Source organism: Trachypithecus francoisi, unplaced genomic scaffold, assembly GCF_009764315.1.
Source record: "Trachypithecus francoisi isolate TF-2019V2 unplaced genomic scaffold, Tfra_2.0 Lachesis_group0, whole genome shotgun sequence".
Taxonomy (NCBI): domain Eukaryota; kingdom Metazoa; phylum Chordata; class Mammalia; order Primates; family Cercopithecidae; genus Trachypithecus; species Trachypithecus francoisi.
In genome coordinates, this window is record NW_022681453.1 from 161,396,977 (window position 1) to 161,415,600 (window position 18,624).

General features: G+C 41.5%; 1 protein-coding gene and 1 long non-coding RNA gene across 9 annotated transcripts in view; one reads left to right on the forward strand and one right to left on the reverse strand.

Annotated features, from left to right (window-relative positions):
* Window positions 1–3,350: 3,350 nt before the first annotated feature.
* On the reverse strand, window positions 3,351–11,561 carry LOC117077699. Its single transcript, XR_004434831.1, has 3 exons — window positions 11,299–11,561; window positions 7,913–7,978; window positions 3,351–3,401 (listed from the first exon to the last, which is right to left on the reverse strand). It is a non-coding gene; the product is annotated as an uncharacterized LOC117077699 (long non-coding RNA).
* Window positions 11,562–11,798: 237 nt separating this feature from the next.
* Window positions 11,799–18,624, forward strand: part of NPHP3 (nephrocystin 3) — a 50,000-nt gene continuing 43,174 nt past the window's right edge. For 6 of the 8 annotated variants that reach the window (XR_004437334.1, XR_004437333.1, XM_033212660.1 and 3 more), the window contains exons 1-4: window positions 11,801–12,342; window positions 14,807–14,932; window positions 15,491–15,641; window positions 17,743–17,895. Coding sequence is in view for 5 of the 8 variants with exons in the window: in XM_033212660.1 (XP_033068551.1) it covers window positions 11,950–12,342; window positions 14,807–14,932; window positions 15,491–15,641; window positions 17,743–17,895 (823 nt within the window). In the remaining 3 variants the exon portion in view is untranslated. Of the gene's footprint in view, window positions 12,343–14,806; window positions 14,933–15,490; window positions 15,642–17,742; window positions 17,896–18,624 lie in introns of all 8 variants that reach the window. The other 2 variants (XR_004437335.1, XM_033212663.1) reach the window with 2 other exon arrangements.

Consider the following 18,624-nt stretch of genomic DNA (forward strand, 5'->3'; position numbering starts at 1 on the left):
TCCCTGAATAGACCAATAACAGGCTCTGAAATTGAGGCAACAATTAATAGCCTACCCACGAAAAAAAGTCCAGGACCAGATGGATTCACAGCTGAATTCTACCAGAGGTACAAGGAGGAGCTGGTACCATTCCTTCTGAAACTATTCCAATCAATAGAAAAAGAGGGAATCCTCCCTAACTCATTTTATGAGGCCAACATCATCCTGATACCAAAGCCTGGCAGAGACACAACAAAAAAAGAGAATTTTAGACCAATATCCCTGATGAACATCGATGCAAAAATTCTCAGTAAAATACTGGCAAACCGGATTCAGCAGCACATCAAAAAGCTTATCCACCATGATCAAGTGGGCTTCATCCCTGGGATGCAAGGCTGGTTCAACATTCGCAAATCAATAAACGTAATCCAGCATATAAACAGAACCAAAGACAAGAACCACATGATTATCTCAATAGATGCAGAAAAGGCTTTTGACAAAATTCAACAGCCCTTTATGCTAAAAACGCTCAATAAATTCGGTATTGAGGGAACGTACCTCAAAATAATAAGAGCTATTTATGACAAACCCACAGCTAATATCATACTGAATGGGCAAAAACTGGAAAAATTCCCTTTGAAAACTGGCACAAGACAGGGATGCCCTCTCTCACCACTCCTATTCAACATAGTGTTGGAAGTTCTGGCTAGGGCAATCAGGCAAGAGAAAGAAATCAAGGGTATCCAGTTAGGAAAAGAAGAAGTCAAATTGTCCCTGTTTGCAGATGACATGATTGTATATTTAGAAAAACCCATCGTCTCAGCCCAAAATCTCCTCAAGCTGATAAGCAACTTCAGCAAAGTCTCAGGATACAAAATTAATGTGCAAAAATCACAAGCATTCTTATACACCAGTAACAGACAAGCAGAGAGCCAAGTCAGGAATGAACTTCCATTCACAATTGCTTCAAAGAGAATAAAATACCTAGGAATCCAGCTTACAAGGGATGTAAAGGACCTCTTCAAGGAGAACTACAAACCACTGCTCAGTGAAATCAAAGAGGACACAAACAAATGGAAGAACATACCATGCTCATGGATAGGAAGAATCAATATCGTGAAAATGGCCATACTGCCCAAGGTTATTTATAGATTCAATGCCATCCCCATCAAGCTACCAATGAGTTTCTTCACAGAATTGGAAAAAACTGCTTTAAAGTTCATATGGAACCAAAAAAGAGCCCGCATTGCCAAGACAATCCTAGGTCAAAAGGACAAAGCTGGAGGCGTCACGCTACCTGACTTCAAACTATACTACAAGGCTACAGTAACCAAAACAGCATGGTACTGGTACCACAACAGAGAAATAGACCAGTGGAACAGAACAGAGTCCTCAGAAATAATACCACACATCTACAGCCATCTGATCTTTGACAAACATGACAAAAACAAGAAATGGGGAAAGGATTCCCTATTTAATAAATGGTGCTGGGAAAATTGGCTAGCCACAAGTAGAAAGCTGAAACTGGATCCTTTCCTTACCCCTTATACGAAAATTAATTCAAGATGGATTAGAGACTTAAATGTTAGACCTAATACCATAAAAACCCTAGAAGAAAATCTAGGTAGTACCATTCAGGACATAGGCATGGGCAAGGACTTCATGTCTAAAACACCAAAAGCAACGGCAGCAAAAGCCAAAATTGACAAATGGGATCTCATTAAACTAAAGAGCTTTTGCACAGCAAAAGAAACTACCATCAGAGTGAACAGGCAACCTACAGAATGGGAGAAAATTTTTGCAACCTACTCATCTGACAAAGGGCTAATATCCAGAATCTACAAAGAACTCAACAAATATACAAGAAAAAAACAACCCCATCAAAAAGTGGGGAAAGGATATGAACAGACATTTCTCAAAAGAAGACATCCATACAGCCAACAGACACATGAAAAAATGCTCATCATCACTCGCCATCAGAGAAATGCAAATCAAAACCACAATGAGATACCATCTCACACCAGTTAGAATGGCAATCATTAAGAAGTCAGGAAACAATAGATGTTGGAGAGGATGTGGAGAAATAGGAACACTTTTACACTGTTGGTGGGATTGTAAACTAGTTCAACCATTATGGAAAACAGTATGGCGATTCCTCAAGGATCTAGAACTAGATGTACCATATGACCCAGCCATCCCACTACTGGGTATATACCCAAAGGATTATAAATTACTCTACTACAAAGACACATGCACACGTATGTTTATTGCGGCACTATTCACAATAGCAAAGACTTGGAATCAACCCAAATGTCCATCTGTGACAGACTGGATTAAGAAAATGTGGCACATATACACCATGGAATACTATGCAGCCATCAAAAAGGATGAGTTTGCGTCCTTTGTAGGGACATGGATGCAGCTGGAAACCATCATTCTTAGCAAACTATCACAAGAAGAGAAACCAAACACCGCATGTTCTCACTCATAGGTGGGAACTGAACAATGAGATCACTTGGACTCGGGAAGGGGAACATCACACACTGGGGCCTATCATGGGGAGGGGGGAGGAGGGAGGGATTGCATTGGGGAGTTATACATGATATAAACGTTATGCACATGTACCCTAGAACTTAAAATATAATAAAAAATAAAAAAGAAAGAAAAAAAAAAGAAAATAAATCAGCATCCTTTTCAGTGTCAGTAGGGTATGTCTTTATTAGTACACTAACACTCTGAGGAACTCATAAGGTTCATTACTGAGGGACAGGATGTCACCATGAATCATAAGACCTTCCCAAAGTGGGTTAATTTGGAAGCCTGTTTGCTTTTAAAGTAAACTGTCAAATGTTACCTGTAGCTTATCACACCTCACACCTGTTAGAGTGGTTATTATAAAAAAGATGAAAGATAAGTGTTGGCAAGGATGTGGAGAAAAGGAAATCTTTGCACACTGTTGGTAGGAATTAGTACAACCACTATGGAAACAATATGGAGGTTCCTCAAAAAACTAAAAACATAACTACCATATGATCCAGCAGTCCCACCAAGGGGTATATACCTAAAAGAAATGAAATCAGCATGTTGAAGAGAGATCTGCACTTCCATGTTCATTGCAAAATTATTCACAATGGCCAAGATACGGAATCAACTTAAGTGTCCACTAACAAATGAATGGATACAGAAAATTTATTATGTATGTCCAATGGGACAGTATTCAGCCTTTAAAGAAGAAAATCCTGCCATTTGCAACAACATAAATGAAACTGGAGGGCATTACACTAAGTGAAATAGGCCAGACACAGAAAGACAAATGCCATATGATCTCACTTATATGTGGAATTTAAAAGAGGACTCACAGAAGCAGACAGTAGAATGGTGGTGGTTACCAGAGGCTGGTGGTGACGGGGGCTGGAGGATGTCTGTTAAAGAATACAAAGTCTCAGTTAAACAGGAGGAGTAAGCTCAAGAGATCTGTCATACAACATGGTGACTACAGTTAATAACAATATATTGTGTACTTGAAAATTACTAAGAGAAATTTTAAGCATTCTCACCATAGAAAGTATGTGAAGTAATACATACGTTAAATAGCTTGATTTAGCCATTCCACAAAATATACATGTATCAAAACATCTTGTTGTATACCAAAAATATATACAATTTTTATTTGTCAACTTAAGAAATAAAATAATTTTTTATTTTTTATTTATTTATTTATTTTTTATTTTTTTGAGACGGAGTCTCCCTCTGTCGCCCAGGCTGGAGTGCAGTGGCCGGATCTCAGCTCACTGCAAGCTCTGCCTCCCGGGTTTACGCCATTCTCCTGCCTCAGTCTCCTGAGTAGCTGAGACCATCCTGGCCAACACAGTGAAACCCCATCTCTACTAAAAATTACAAAAAAAACTAGCCGGGCGAGGTGGCAGGCGCTGGTAGTCCCAGCTACTCGGGAGACTGAGGCAGGAGAATGGCATAAACTAATTTTTTAAAAGGAAGTCTGGCGCCTTTTGCCTTTTGGTCTCAGAATATAACAGATCATCACCCATCTCCATGGACTGATTTGACTCTGGTTCAAAATGGAATAGCCAGAAAACAGTGAAGAAACACTATTTTTTAGGACAATGGTAGTGATATGGATTTAAAGATGCAGATATGCCAGTGATTTCTGTCACAGAGAGGCCGAGTTTTGTTGGATATCAATCAAAACAGCCTTCAAAGAATGAAATATATCTGTTAGTCTTGTCAAAAAAATGTTTAGGGTCTCCCTACTAAGTTACTTAGAGAAGAGAGTTTAAATGAAATAGTGCATTTTCTGGATCCCTGGGAAACCAAACAGAATCAAATCTAGTTTATTCATTTGGATGTCTACAACTGTTATAAAGTGAACTACTATTATCTCCATTTTCAGATGAGGAGACTAAAGTGCAAGAAGCCAAATAACTTGCACAAGATTTTGCCAGAATCTAAGCTATGGCAACCATATAACAACTTGTTCCCTATTCCCTTTTCCAGGTCTCCTCCCTACTGAAACAACTGTCACAGACCAATGAAATGTGCACCCTTCGGCCTGTGGCCTTAGGTGTCTTCTTCATGGTGCCCAAGGATAGACGTGTTCCTGGATAATCTGAGTTAATATGCTGAAAGCATATTTCCAAAGACTACATATTACAGTGGTGTTTGAGTCATTTACTCTGCACTTAGCATGAACAGCATTCAGCTGTGTGCTGAGCTGAACCAATAGCCACCTTGTCTAACACTGTTTCTTGAGGAAATATGCTTCAAATACTAAATACCAGATTTTTAAATTAATCACTGGAACACAATTCCTTTCTAAATTGGGGTTATAACTCACAGGTAAACTCCCCTTAATTATGATGAGAATTAATAAAATTTTGTAACCATAAGTAAATCTTATCTAAAAGATAGTATCTCCTATGTTTTAAGCTTTTTTTTTTTTTTTTTTTTTTTTTTTGAGACAGGGTCTCACTCCCAGGCTGGAGTACAGTGGCACAATCCCGGCTCACTGCAGCCTCCACCTCCCAGGCTTAAGCGATCCTCCCACCTCAGCCTCCCGAGTAGCTGGGACTACATACAGGTGTGCATCACCATGCCTGGCTGATTTTTTTTATTTTTTGTAGACAGTGGATTTCACCATGTTCCCCAGGCTGGTCTCAAACTCCTGGGCTCAAGCAATCCACCTGACTTGGCCTCCCAAAATCCTGGGATTACAGTCATGAGCCAGCACACCAGGCTGCTTTAAGCTCTTAAAGTTAAAATCAGCCATTTTTATTCATACATTACTTGTGAAGAGATTTTTTTCCCCTTGCAACTACAAATGTCAGCTGACTCTCTTCTCCGTGGCTGACTTATGTCAGAAAAGGCACATCTCAAATGTATACAGTAGGGAAGCCTTCGTCTCTCCTTCATAGGACCTAATTGAATATGGCGCCTTATCTTCATCCTGGCCACATGGATGAATGTACCTGCAGGACTTAAAAAAAAAAAAAAAGACTGCTGCCTGGGCCTCACCCTAGACCTATTAGATCAGAATTTCCAGGAGTTGAGGTCTGAACCATCAAGTTTTAAAAACTCCCCAGGAGATTTTAATCAGTAGTCAAGGTTAAAAACTAATGGTTTCACCTCTGCCATCTCATTATTGCCAAAATGTGTGAGATCCCCTTTGGTAACCTTCTCAGTATCTGTTTACATGTATCCAGATTACTCTGTGAGCTTTCTGGCATTGAATGTAAGAAAAAAATGATAGTCACTAATGACAACCTGAAGTGGGCCCTGGTTACTAGGTTTGGGATGGATGGCTCCATAGATGAATTTAAACTTATATTCAACTTCACAGATGAACATGAGGCAGAGGTGGAGAGATGTGGGAGAATAGCCTTGAATTTGAGAAACAAAAGGACATTTCTCAGCAAGTAAGAAATAAATGGCTTCTTTCATTCTAGAGGCTGCTATGGAGAAACAGAACCCCTTTATTTGTTAAACAAATATCCCAAATGTGCAGTATGCTTTATACAGGACCACAGGTAAATATATTGGCTATGGTATTCTTAACAAAAGCCATTGCAGCTCTTCTTAAAGCATGGCCTTCTAAATATCCATACATTTGATTAGCCCAAGGGGAAACAGCCCAGGGAAACCCTATCGTTAGAACACATACTTCATAAAAGAATGGATACCCTATATGAAGATATTCTTACCCCATTTCCCTGTACAGTCCATGTGGATGTGTTGTCTTTGTTTTACCCTTGCACCCACCTTGGCACTAAACTCCTCTTCTTCACCAATTCATGAAAAAAATTAACAGGTCACAGTAAGTTTTTCAGAATTTGTAAACTTATGGAACATTTGGGACATTTTTAAGGAGATACTACACAGCACTCCACCATTTCTCTTATCTCTTTTCCTTCTCCTTTACTGTTTTCATCAATCTCTTCTCCTTCCCTGTTCAAGTTAATTCAGTATGCCCCTCTGTCTGTTAAGACAGGCTGGATTTTTCTGTGGCCAAAATAATCTGAAGACTAGGGCCTTAATACAAACATTTACAGAAGAATGAGCCTTTCATTGATGTACTTTCAGAGTAGTTATAGAGATTATGTAAGCCTAAACTTCACATTTATATCTTTTATACCATGGATAGTTATTTGGATACTAAAAACATTGTAACAAGGTGGACTTTATGGTTTCCTAAAAGGTAAAGTTAACTTTATTTTATCCTAATGGTTCCTAAATTAGTATTTGCTTCTAAATCAAAAGATAACTTTAAAAAATTCAGATATGTGAGCTCTACTTAAAAACATTTTGATTCAGTGGACTTGATGTGGGGTCCATGACTCTAAATTTTTTTTAAAGACTTTTTTTTTACTTTAAGTTCTAGAATACATGTGCATAACATGCAGGTTTGTTACATATGTATACGTGTGCCATGCTGGTGTGCCGCACCCATTAACTCGTCATTTACAAAATTAAGTATATCTCCTAATGCTAGCCCTCCCCCCCCCCCATTCCATGACAGGCCCCGGTGTGTGATGTTCCCCTTCCTATGTCCAAGTGTTCATTCTTCAATTCCCACCTATGAGTGAGAACATGTTGTGTTTGGTTTTTTGTCCTTGTGATAGTTTGCTGAGAATGATGGTTTCCAGCTGCATCCACGTCCCTACGAAAGACATGAACTCATCTGTTTTTATGGCTACATAGTATTCCATGGTGTATATGTGCCACATTTTCTTAATCCAGTCTATCATTGATGGACATTTGGGTTGGTTGCAAGTCTTTGCTATTGTGAATAGTGCTGCAATAAACATATGTGTGCAGGTGTCTTTATAGCAGCATGATTTATAATCCTTTGGGTATATACCCAGTAATGGGATGGCTGGGTCAAATGGTATTTCTAGTTCTAGATCCTTGATTTTTAACAAACTTCCTAGGTAATTACCTAGGTTTGAGAACCACTCCTCCAGTTTAGGGGTCAGCAAGCCTGTAAACTACATTCAACCAGTCACCAGTTTTTGCAAATAAAGTTTTACTGGAATGCAAACACGCCATTTGTTTGTGTATGGTGTGGGGCTGCTTTTGTGCTATAATGGCAGAATTGAGTAATGTGACAGAGACTAAAGACATATTTACTATTTGGTCCTTTATAGAAAAGCCTTGGTGATCCTGCTCTTGTCTGTTTCATAATAATTTTCAGAGTCATGTTATTACTTGTGATGGGAACTAAGTAAGGCAGTGTAAATGATTGCTAATGAAGACAGCACCCAGACTGTCATCTTCACAAGATGATCCTTTTTAACATACAGCCAAATTATTTTTTTCCTGAGTTACACTGACCCCTAATGGTAGAAATGTTAAATTACAGCTGCTCAATCACAGTTTTCCCCTATTGTTAATTAGTTCCTAAAATTAGGGTCATACTTACAGACTTTGTAGTAGGAGACTTTAGAAGTCAGAGTTCACTTGGTAGAACTGAGCAGGACCAAACAGCCTGGAAGAAGGTTGGCAATTTTAGTGAGAGCTAGAATGCCTTCCTTTTGCAGAGTTTCTTTTTCTTCAAAGACTGTTACTCAATGTAGCATTTCCAATTATACAGGTCATTTATTTCAAAGTGATAACTTTTATCAGGACATTATGACCATTTGTAATTCCATGTCTATCTCTACAGTTGGAAGCACGATAATATCAATGTGGTCAAAATTACCTGTGCCTTCACTATGATGAACCGTGAAGAAAGCTCACAGAGTAATCTGGATACATGTAAACAGATACTGAGAAGGTTACCAAAGGGGATCTCACACGTTTTGGCAATAATGAGATGGCAGAGGTGAAACCATTAGTTTTTAACGTTGACTACTGATTAAAATCTCCTGGGGAGTTTTTAAAACTTGATGATGTTCAGACCTCAACTCCTGGAAATTCTGATCTAATAGGTCTAGGGTGAGGCCCAGGCAGCAGTCTTTTTTTTTTTTTTTTTAAGTCCTGCAGGTGATGGTAATGTGCAACAAAGGTTAAGAACCATTTTTCTACAGTAGTGCTTCTCAAATTTTAATCTATATTCAGATCACCTGGGAGATCTTTTCAATCTGCAAATTGTGATTCAGGAGGTCAGTGATAGCATGTGAGAATCTGATTAACAAGCTTCAGGGTGATGTTGATGCTACTGCCTGAGGACCATGCTTTGAGTAGCGAGGAATTAAATCATCCCTATCCACAATTTTTATGCAGTCTCAGTGTTCTGAGAGCTTAAAGTACATAAGCATCACCTAGGAATGAACTAAACACGCAAAATCATCAAGCTCCCCAAATTTTTACCAAATGTACCAAGTGATTGCGAGATTCATAGTCTGAGAACCAAATACACCCTACCCTAACCAAATGATATTTATTCTACAAATCCCATTTTTTAAAAACAAATGGCAGGCCAGGCATGGTGGCTCAGGCCTGTAATCCCAGCACTTTGGGAGGCCGAGGCTGGCGGATTACGAGGTGAGGAGTTCAAGACCAGCCTGGCCAAGATGGTGAAACCCCATCTCTACTAAAAATACAAAAAAAATTAGCCAGGTGTGGTGCTGCATGCCTGTAATCTCAGCTACTCTGGAGGCTGAAGCAGAAGAATCGCTTGAACCTGGGAGGCAGAAGTTGCAGTGAGCCGAGATCGTGCCACTGCATTCCAGCCAGGGTGACAGAGCGAGACTCTGTCTCAAAAAAAAAAAGGCAGTAGCATTGTTTATCAGTTTATAGGCTGTCTGACCAAATACAGAAAAATTTTTCTTATTCCAGGTGAAAACACAAAATTACCAAGTTGTAATGGCTCAAACCAAGAGTAATTTTATTATATCTCATGATTTTGTGGACCAGAAATGTGGGCAGAGGTTGGTTGGATGATTTTCCTCCCTGTAGTGTATACTGAAGTCACTTAATTTCCAAATAGTGAATGCACTGGTCTGAAGAGTCCAAGATGGCTTCATTTTACATGCCTTGGTACTCTGGCTGGAAAGGTGGGCGCAGCTGAGGCTGTCACCTGGAATGCCTACGTATGACCTCTTAAGTTAGGCAGTCTCAGGTTAGTAAGTCTCTACATGGTGGCTCAACACTCCCGAGTGTTCCAAGACACAAGAAGTGGAAGTTGCCATTCTCTCAAGACCTGGCCTTGGAAACTGGCACAGTGTCATTTCTGCCACATTCCACTGGTCCAAGCGGTCAGAGTTCACTCAGTTTCAAAGTGAGGAGTCATATACAGGCTTGCTTCAGGGCCATGCAACCCCATGTGCAGTCGCGCAGGGCCCAAAACTCAAAACGGCCCCATACTTGGCTTAATGCTCTGCTGTTGCCATCTTGAAAATATTTATAATTTTTGAATGAGGGGCATTACACATTCATTTTGCACTGGGTCCCACAAATTATGTAGCTGTCTTAGCTGTCTTTTCTATGGGAGGACTATTTTAAAAAATGTGGCCATCTTTAGTAAGTTATAAGCCATCTGACAAATATTTTATTCTCACTATATTTCTGTATTAAAAGTTATTCTTCCAAAATGCAGACTGAAGCATGTGTGTTAAATTCAGCATGAAGAAGAAAACAGATTATGAGGTTAGAAATAATGTCTTTTTTTTTTTTTTTTTTAAGACGGAGTCTCACTCTGTCACCCAGGCTGGAGTGCAGTGGCGCAATCTCGGCTCACTGCAAGCTCCGCCTTTCAGGCTCACGCCATTCTGCTGCCTCAGTCCCCCAAGTAGCTGGGACTACAGGCACCTGCCACCACGCCTGGCTAATTTTTTGTATTTTTAGTAGAGACGGGTTTCACCGTGTTAGCCAGGAAAAAATAATGTCAGTTTTTAGGAATAAGAAATTTGGTCACTTCGGCATTGACCAACAGTAATCCAAGATCAGTACGCAAGTAGGGTGGAGAAATGTGGATTAGAGGCATGTCACTGGACAGAAATGACGTGGGGAAAGGAGAGATGCATTGTTTCAGAGCACTCAGTTCCAGACTAGAATCTGAATGTACTCTCCAAGCTGTAGGAAGTTCGCATAGTGAGTTTGGTTATTTGTTGGAGAGAATGGGTGATGGCTATTTTATCTTATTACTCAAGCATAGTTATAGAAGTGTTCAGCTGAGGCCCATTCCAAAGGAGGTACTAAGATGCAAAAATGTTCAAAGGGTTTAGTCAGAAACCTAGTGGATGATTCTTAAACCCCTGATTCACATGGAGAATTCAAAAATTAGAAGTTAGAGATCATAACGGATGTGAAAAGGTAGAAAGTTCTTAAGGTACTGTGATGGTGGAAATGTTTCCCTTTATCTCAGGAGACCACCTGAAGAAATTAGTATGTATACTCTGGATTTTGAAGAATGCAAAGGCCTGGCGTGTGACTTCTTCCTGAAGAAAATCTAACGGGTAAGAGAAAAGATGACTAGCCACTTTGATGGAGGGAATGAAGAAGAGATTGGTGTGCGGTCTCCAATGTCTCATGTTGCAATGAGTTTAAAAAGCTACTCGGGAGGCTGAGGCAGGAGAATGGCGTAAACCCGGGAGGCGGAGCTTGCAGTGAGCTGAGATCCGGCCACTGCACTCCAGCCTGGGCGACAGAGCGAGACTCCGTCTCAAAACAAAACAAAACAAAAAAAAAACACAAACACTTAACCTTGTCTAACGATTGTCCCTGGTGGTTTCAGACTGTAAAATCTAAAAGCTCTTTCTTGGCTGGCATTAATCCTTGCTGTTCATTCTATCTACATGCAAACTAAGAGAGAGACATCGCGGGAAGCACATAGCAGGCACTCCATAAATTTTTCAGATTTCCCACCTGCTTCCAGAAAGGAGTTTCCGGTAAGGCACGGCGGCAGCGAAAGAAATAGCTGCAGCATTGGTGGAGGAGCTGGGACCCAGGCCTGTGCTCCCTGTGAGGCACGCCCGCCAGGGAGCCTCGAGCGGGGCGGAGACAGCGGAGAGAAGCCCTGCGTCGGAGCACCACTCCACTAGCGTCCAGTCCGCTGCTGGTCCTGCACAGTCGCCACTAGCCCCGTCCTTCCTGCGAGCCCCGCCTTTCTTGCTAGCCTGCCTGGCCCTTTTTGCTTTCTTGACCCGCCACGTTTGCCCTGCCCCGCCCATATGCCCCGCCCCACTTGCCCGGCCCCTCTTGTTGTCCCGCCCCGTTCTGGCGCCCCGCCCCGTCCCGCTCTCCCACACCGCCCCTTTCCGCTGCCCCGCCCCGTCCCGTCCTGCCGCCCCGCCCCGTCCTGTTGCCCCGCCCCGCCCCGTCCTGCTGCCCCGCGCCTCCAGTTGCCCCACGCCTCCAGTTGCCCCGCCCCATCTTGTTTTCCCGCCTCGCCGCGTTCCGCTGCCTCGCCCAGTCCTGCTCTCGGGCCCCGCCCCGTTCCGCTGCCCCGCCCCGTCCCGTTCCGTTCAGCTGCCCAGCCCCGCCGGTACCCACTGGCTAGTGGCTGCCGTGGACACCATGGGGACCGCCTCGTCGCTCGTGAGCCCCGCGGGCGGGGAGGTGATCGAGGACACGTACGGGGCGGGCGGCGGCGAGGCCTGCGAGATCCCGGTGGAGGTGAAGCCCAAGGCCCGCCTGCTACGCAACTCGTTCCGCCGAGGCGCGGGGGCGGCGGCGGGGGCCGGGCCGGGGTCGCTTCCCCGCGGGGCAGGCGCGGGCGGGCTGCTGGGGGCCAGCTTCAAGTCCACCGGCTCGTCAGTGCCCGAGCTGGAGTACGCGGCGGCCGAGTACGAGCGGCTCAAGAAGGAGTACGAGATCTTCCGCGTCAGCAAGAACCAGGAGTTGTTGTCCATGGGCCGCCGCGAGGCCAAGCTGGACACAGAGAACAAGCGGCTGCGGGCCGAACTGCAGGTAACGCTGGGCCGGGCCGCGACGTCGGGAGACCCCTAGGAAGCACGGCCGTCCTCCTCCCTCTCCAAACCAAGCGGCTTTGAAAGTTCGGCGGAAACTGCCCATTTTAATTTGAGAGGCTATATTCTCTTCGAGTCTGAAATGATTCCTTAACTCCCTCCCCTTTATCTGTCTCTTTTTTTGGAGACAGGGTCTCGCTGCGGTGGCACGATCGCGGCTCACTGCAGCCTGGAACTCCAGGCTCAACGATCCTCACGCCTTTGCCTCCTAAAGTTCTGGGATCACAGGAGTGAGCCACCGCGCCTGGCCCCCGCTTTTCTATTTCTGGTTTATTTGTTCAGACACCTAGAAGAAATTAGCCGTAAAGTGCCCTGAGGAGACAAATGCCAATCTCCAGCTCCACTCCGGCCCCTGCGCCCACCCCCTCAGAAGGCTGGTGACATCTGTTGAAGCAACTCAACAAACTCTTCCTAGGAGTTTTACCCTCCTCCCCCTCCCCATAAAAATTTTACCTGGGGCTCCAAAGTGGGAGCCCCAGGTAAAATCAGTTTCTTTGTGAAGTTTCATGGCTCTTGCATTGTAATGGTCTTGACATGAAATTTTCTGGAAGCCTCCTGATTCTCACCATCTTAACTGCTATGATTGAAAACCTTTTCTAGATGTAGTCAAATTTCCTTAGTCCATTTGATTAATTTACTCTAAAATCAATTATTGCATGCCCTCCATGTAGCAAGTCGATTATAATTCACTAAAATAGTATATAAAGCAGCTGGGCATGGTGGCTCAAGCCTGTAATCCCAACACTTTGCAAGGCCTATGCCGGCGGATGACCTGAGGTCAGGAGTTCGAGATCAGCCTGGCCAACATGGTGAAACTCCGTCTCTACTAAAAATACAAAAATTAGCCGGACATGGTGGCGGGCGCCTGTAATCCCAGCTACTCGGGAGGCTGAGGCAGGAGAATGGCGTGAACTCAGGAGGCAGAGGTTGCAGTTAGCCGAGATTGCACCATTGCATTCCAACCTGGGCAACAGAGCTAGACTCCGTCTCAAAAAAAAAAGCATATAAAGCAAGAGGTTGCTTTTCTATGAGCAAATCTCTAAGACTTTTTGCCATCAGTCTGGGGCCCCTCTGATCGTTGTTGTGTCGTTTGTTTATTCTTTACTGTGGGAGAGACTTCTAGGCAGCCTAAGAGTTCCTGGAATCATTACAGTAGGGGTGAAATAAATCACTCAGATTTTTTAATTTTTTTTATTTTTATATGATTTTTCTAAAAGAATAAAAGCCTCCTGTCTTCAAGACTAGACGTTCTTCTAGTCAGGTTTTGTTGTTTTTATTTTTAAACTCCCTCATTAGCGGTTGTGTAATTATTGTGGTTGTCTGGGAAGAAGTCCGTATAGCAGTTTATCTGTTGTCTTATCAGTTTTCCTACTGGGCAGCCTTAATGCACTTGCATGTATAAAAGGGACTCGCGCATTTCAAGTATCTGATTTAATGTGTCCAAGCCACTGCCCAACAGACATTGTACGTTGGAAACAACTGCACGGTGGGGGTAGAAAAGGCCAGACCAAACAGGGCGGAGTGCAATAAGGGTTGGCAAGTGTTACAGTCACTCCTGTCACAAGTCCTGATTTCCTGTGAAACATACTGGTTCCTTTCTCACATATCGAGGCATGAAAAAACTCTTCTATATTTCATTCATTGAGTCAGACATTTACTGGAGACCTGCAGCATACCAGGCACTGTGAAGTGCTCAAGGGATGGTGAGATGAATAAGACATAGTGCCAAGGGGCACACAGTCTCTTAGAACTAAGTATCCTTCAAGTTAAGCCTTATAAAGTGTAATTTTTACTATCACAAAGATGGAAAAGGCATAAGGAAGTTTAAGAATTGATGCAGTAGGCCAGGTGCGGTGGCTCAAGCCTGTAATCCCAGCACTTTGGGAGGCCGAGACAGGTGGATCACGAGGTCAGGAGATTGAGACCATCCTGGCCTACACGGTGAAACCCCGTCTCTACTAAAAAAAATACAAAAAACTAGCCGGGCGAGATGGCGGGCGCCTGTAGTCCCAGCTACTCGGGAGGCTGAGGCAGGAGAATGGTGTAAACCCGGGAGGCGGAGCTTGCAGTGAGCTGAGATCTAGGCACTGCACTCCAACCTGGACGACAGAGTGAGACTCCGTCTCAAAAAAAAAAAAAAAAAAAGAACTGATGCAGTGTTTCAAAAAAAGTTAATTTCCATTGAAAGCTTAATGTTGAAGTCTTTATTTGTTGTAGTTCAAGCATGCTTGCAGTTTTGTTCCCATTATGTTTTGAATAAAATGGCAACATGAAGTTCCTGATAATTAGTAAAATAATAAGTAGACTTAAAATTCTGAGATACGTAACATATATATATATATATGAATGTAAAATTGGGGAGCAAGACTATTTTTGTTAGGAAATAACGAGGTAAATTATTCTAGGCACTTCAAAAAACATACCAGAAGATACTTCGAGAAAAAGAAAGTGCTTTGGAAGCAAAATACCAAGCAATGGAGAGAGCAGCAACATTTGAACATGACAGAGATAAAGTTAAAAGGCAATTCAAGGTAAATTCCTTACATTTTTACCCCCAAAGCAACATGGAATAAAATAGTATATTCTAAAAGTGTAATAATATATAATGCGGTGAATAAATAGAAGTATTATGTAGGATTCATGAAAATTGTAAGAATTAGTGTAGGGCACTTTCACATTTTTGAGTTAGACGTGGTAAACTTGAGATCATTTCAAAGAAAAATGTATGAAAGTGAACATTTTAATAATAATTTGGAAAAGAAGGGAAGCGTTTCTGTATGGGGAAAAGCATGTGGAAATGTTTAGGGATGTTGTATTATTGGTATTTAGTGGGAGAGAGAGACAGATTTCCTAAACATCATGCAGTGCACATGACAGACCCACACCACAGACATGCATCCTGCTGGAATTCCAGTGGCTTCCAGTTGCAAAACAGTAAGGTAAAGGTACTGGGACATTCACCCTGTGAAAGGGGACATCGAGGACCAAATGAATATTGGTTTTATGAATGAAATATTTTTCCCTTAAAGTTGATGACACAATTTTTGATTATAAAAAAACTTTCAAAATTAAAATTATTCTTTTTAAAGATTTTTAGAGAGACCAAAGAAAATGAAATTCAGGACTTACTGAGGGCCAAGAGGGAGTTGGAGAGCAAACTTCAGAGGCTACAGGCTCAGGGCATCCAAGTATTTGATCCTGGGGAGTCTGATTCAGACGACGACTGTACAGATGTCACTGGTAAGTATATATCCTATTTATATTTTGAGCTTTCAACATAGCTCTAATGACATGTAGAGCCAACTTTGGATTCTGCTAGATTTCTTTTACTTATCTATATTAGGTTATCGCTTTAACTACTGTTGCAAATAGAGTCGTACATTATTTCTGTCAGCTGCTAAGACACCTATTCTCCACGAAGTGTATGAATTTGGGGACTAAAGTTCCTTCTACTTTGTCACTCTGGCAACCCTAACCCATAACCTTTATTCTCTGGTCTAAGATAGCTATCCCAGCTCCCACCAGCACGTCTGCATTTTAGCCAAGGGAAAGAAGGAAGGGGAGAATACATTCCTTTCCCAGAAAGCACAACCTAAGATGACTTCTCAAATCCCATTAGTCAGAACTATACCTGGGAAGACTGGATAGTGTAATCAGCAGCCAGGCAGAAGAGTCCAACTCAAATGTAGGGTTCTGTTACTGAAAAAAGAAGGAGAATGGATATTGGAGTTCGTAGTCTCTGCAGTGTTATTTCTTTACATAATGATGTATTCTTTGCTTTAGAATACTTGCATTATAGTTCACTGAGTGGTTTCCAGTATAGCTTTGTGAACTGTTCAAAAAGTGTTTGTTTTATAATTAAATGAAATATGTTTTTCTGGAAATAAAAGCTTGAAATCACAGAGTGAAAGGATTTACATATTCTAAGAAAATGTTAATAAAGTGTGATTGATAGTGAAAAAAGAAAAAGATTCTATTTTAAAATGCAGTGGAAAAATGTAGTCACCCTCCCATTTATAATGAACTGTAAGTATACTCTTTCAAATGGATGCATTTTGGAGTAAAATATAGTAACTGACAGTTCCTTCTTAATTTTCATTTTAGTATCATTGAAATCTGACCAACATCCTGGAATTTTTATTGCTAACTTTTTTTTTTTTTGAGATACCATTCTTCTGCCTCAGCCTCCCAAGTAGCATGAGCCACCGCACCTGGCCTTTATTGCTAACTTTTAAGGAAAAAAATGAAGGCTGGGTGCAGTGGCTCATACCTGTAATCCCAGCACTTGATGAGGCCAAGGCGGGCAGATCACGAGGTCAAGAGATCAAGACCATCCTGGCCAACATGGTGAAAGCCTGTCTTTACTAAATACAAAAATTAGCTGGGCATGGTGGCATGTGCCTGTAGTTCCAGCTACTCAGGAGGCTGAGGCAGGAGAATCGCTTGAACCCAGGAGGTGGAGGTTGCAGTGAGCCAAGATTGCGCCACTGCACTCCAGCGTGGTGACAGAGCAAGATTCCATCTCAAACAAAAAAGTGATTGTTAACGGCCAAGAGTAGCTGAGAAAATGCTTTTTTATACCCCAACATAAGTCTTAGTGATTATTTCAGTATTGACATATTCAAATGTACAGTGTTTCAAAACTATTGTAATTGTCTCGGCAAATTAGAAACACATTCCTTTCTAGGTCTTTTTTCTTCGTATTTTGTGTTAAACAGGAAGAAGGAACACTTGAGGGGGAATGTCACCCGTTTGAGACTCAAAGAGCTACAAATAGTAAGCTCAGTTTTGCCAGAGATGTAGACATTCTGGCAAATATAATTTATTAGAAAATCATCAAGTTCATAAGTTCTTAATGATTCAGACATTAATTTTGTTGCTCTAGGAGGTTGAGAAGGATGTACTCCCTGCTGCAAAGAGTTTATGTCCTAATAAATTATGAATATTTTTATATTCATGTGTGTTAGTAACAGTCTGCCTTTGAGGCTTTTTTCCTTCAGATTTTAATTGATGCCTAAGCTGTACAGTTAGAAATGGTTTTTAGAATTTTTTTGTGTGAAATGTTTTTAACTTCCCTCTTATTATGATTTCTATTTTATTGTTTGTTTCTTTATCTTTTTCTTTTTAATCCGCTCTTTGAATTTGAGATGATAACCAGAATTATGTTAATCAGTATCTTTGAACTTTGCCAAAAGTCAATGGCAAAGTATTTTCAAAATCGTTTGAATATTTATAATATTTTAGTATTTTTTAAAATTAGAAATCCTGTTCAGTATATGTGATGAGGTTTTGAACGTTCAGTAAGTTGGCTTTCACAAGATAAAAATCTCTTGCTGAACAGCTGCTGGAACCCAATGTGAATATTGGACTGGCGGAGCCTTGGGAAGTGAACCTTCCATAGGAAGCATGATCCAGCTTCAGCAGTCCTTCAGAGGCCCTGAGTTTGCCCATAGTTCTATAGATGTGGAAGGACCCTTTGCAAATGTTAACAGAGGTAATACATGCTCTTTGTCAATTATTTGCCTAGTGGTAGTGATTGTTCATGTTTTATAATCTTGTGCTAGAACTATTAATACCATTAGCAAAGCATGAAATTTGTGTTCCTAGTGCTTTCCATTGACAAACCATCATACAGTGGGGCTGTAACTAACAAGGAAGGACGAGGTTACGTAATTTAGATGGGGATCAGGTGGTTCTTCTGCCAGCCTGGCCAGCCAGGTTCTGGTAACTGTGTTCTGGTCTGAATTCTCCAGTGTTTTAGTTGAGCAGCAAATCTAATGTAGATTAACTGAAAAATAGTAGGTTTTAATCTTTCCCTCTGCTTCTTTGATAATGCTAAAGATTAGAGCAGGTTACGGAACAAAATACCAAAAATCTCTATTAGGTAATATAGTACAGTTTTCCCTCCATATCCACAGATCCACTCAACCAGTGATCAAAAATATTTGGAAAAATAACAAAGAAAATAACAATATAACAATAAAAACAAAAACAAGAAACATTACAGTATAACAACTATTTACATAGCATTTACATTGCATTAGGTATTGTAAATAACTAGAGATTATTTAAAGCAGGGGTATCGAATCTTTTAGCTTCCCTGGTCCACAGTGAAAGAAGAAGAATTGTCTTTGACTGCAAGTAAAATACACGAACACTAATGATAGCTGATGAACTAAAAAAAAAATGGCAAAAAAGTCTTATAATGCTGTGCTGGGCTGCA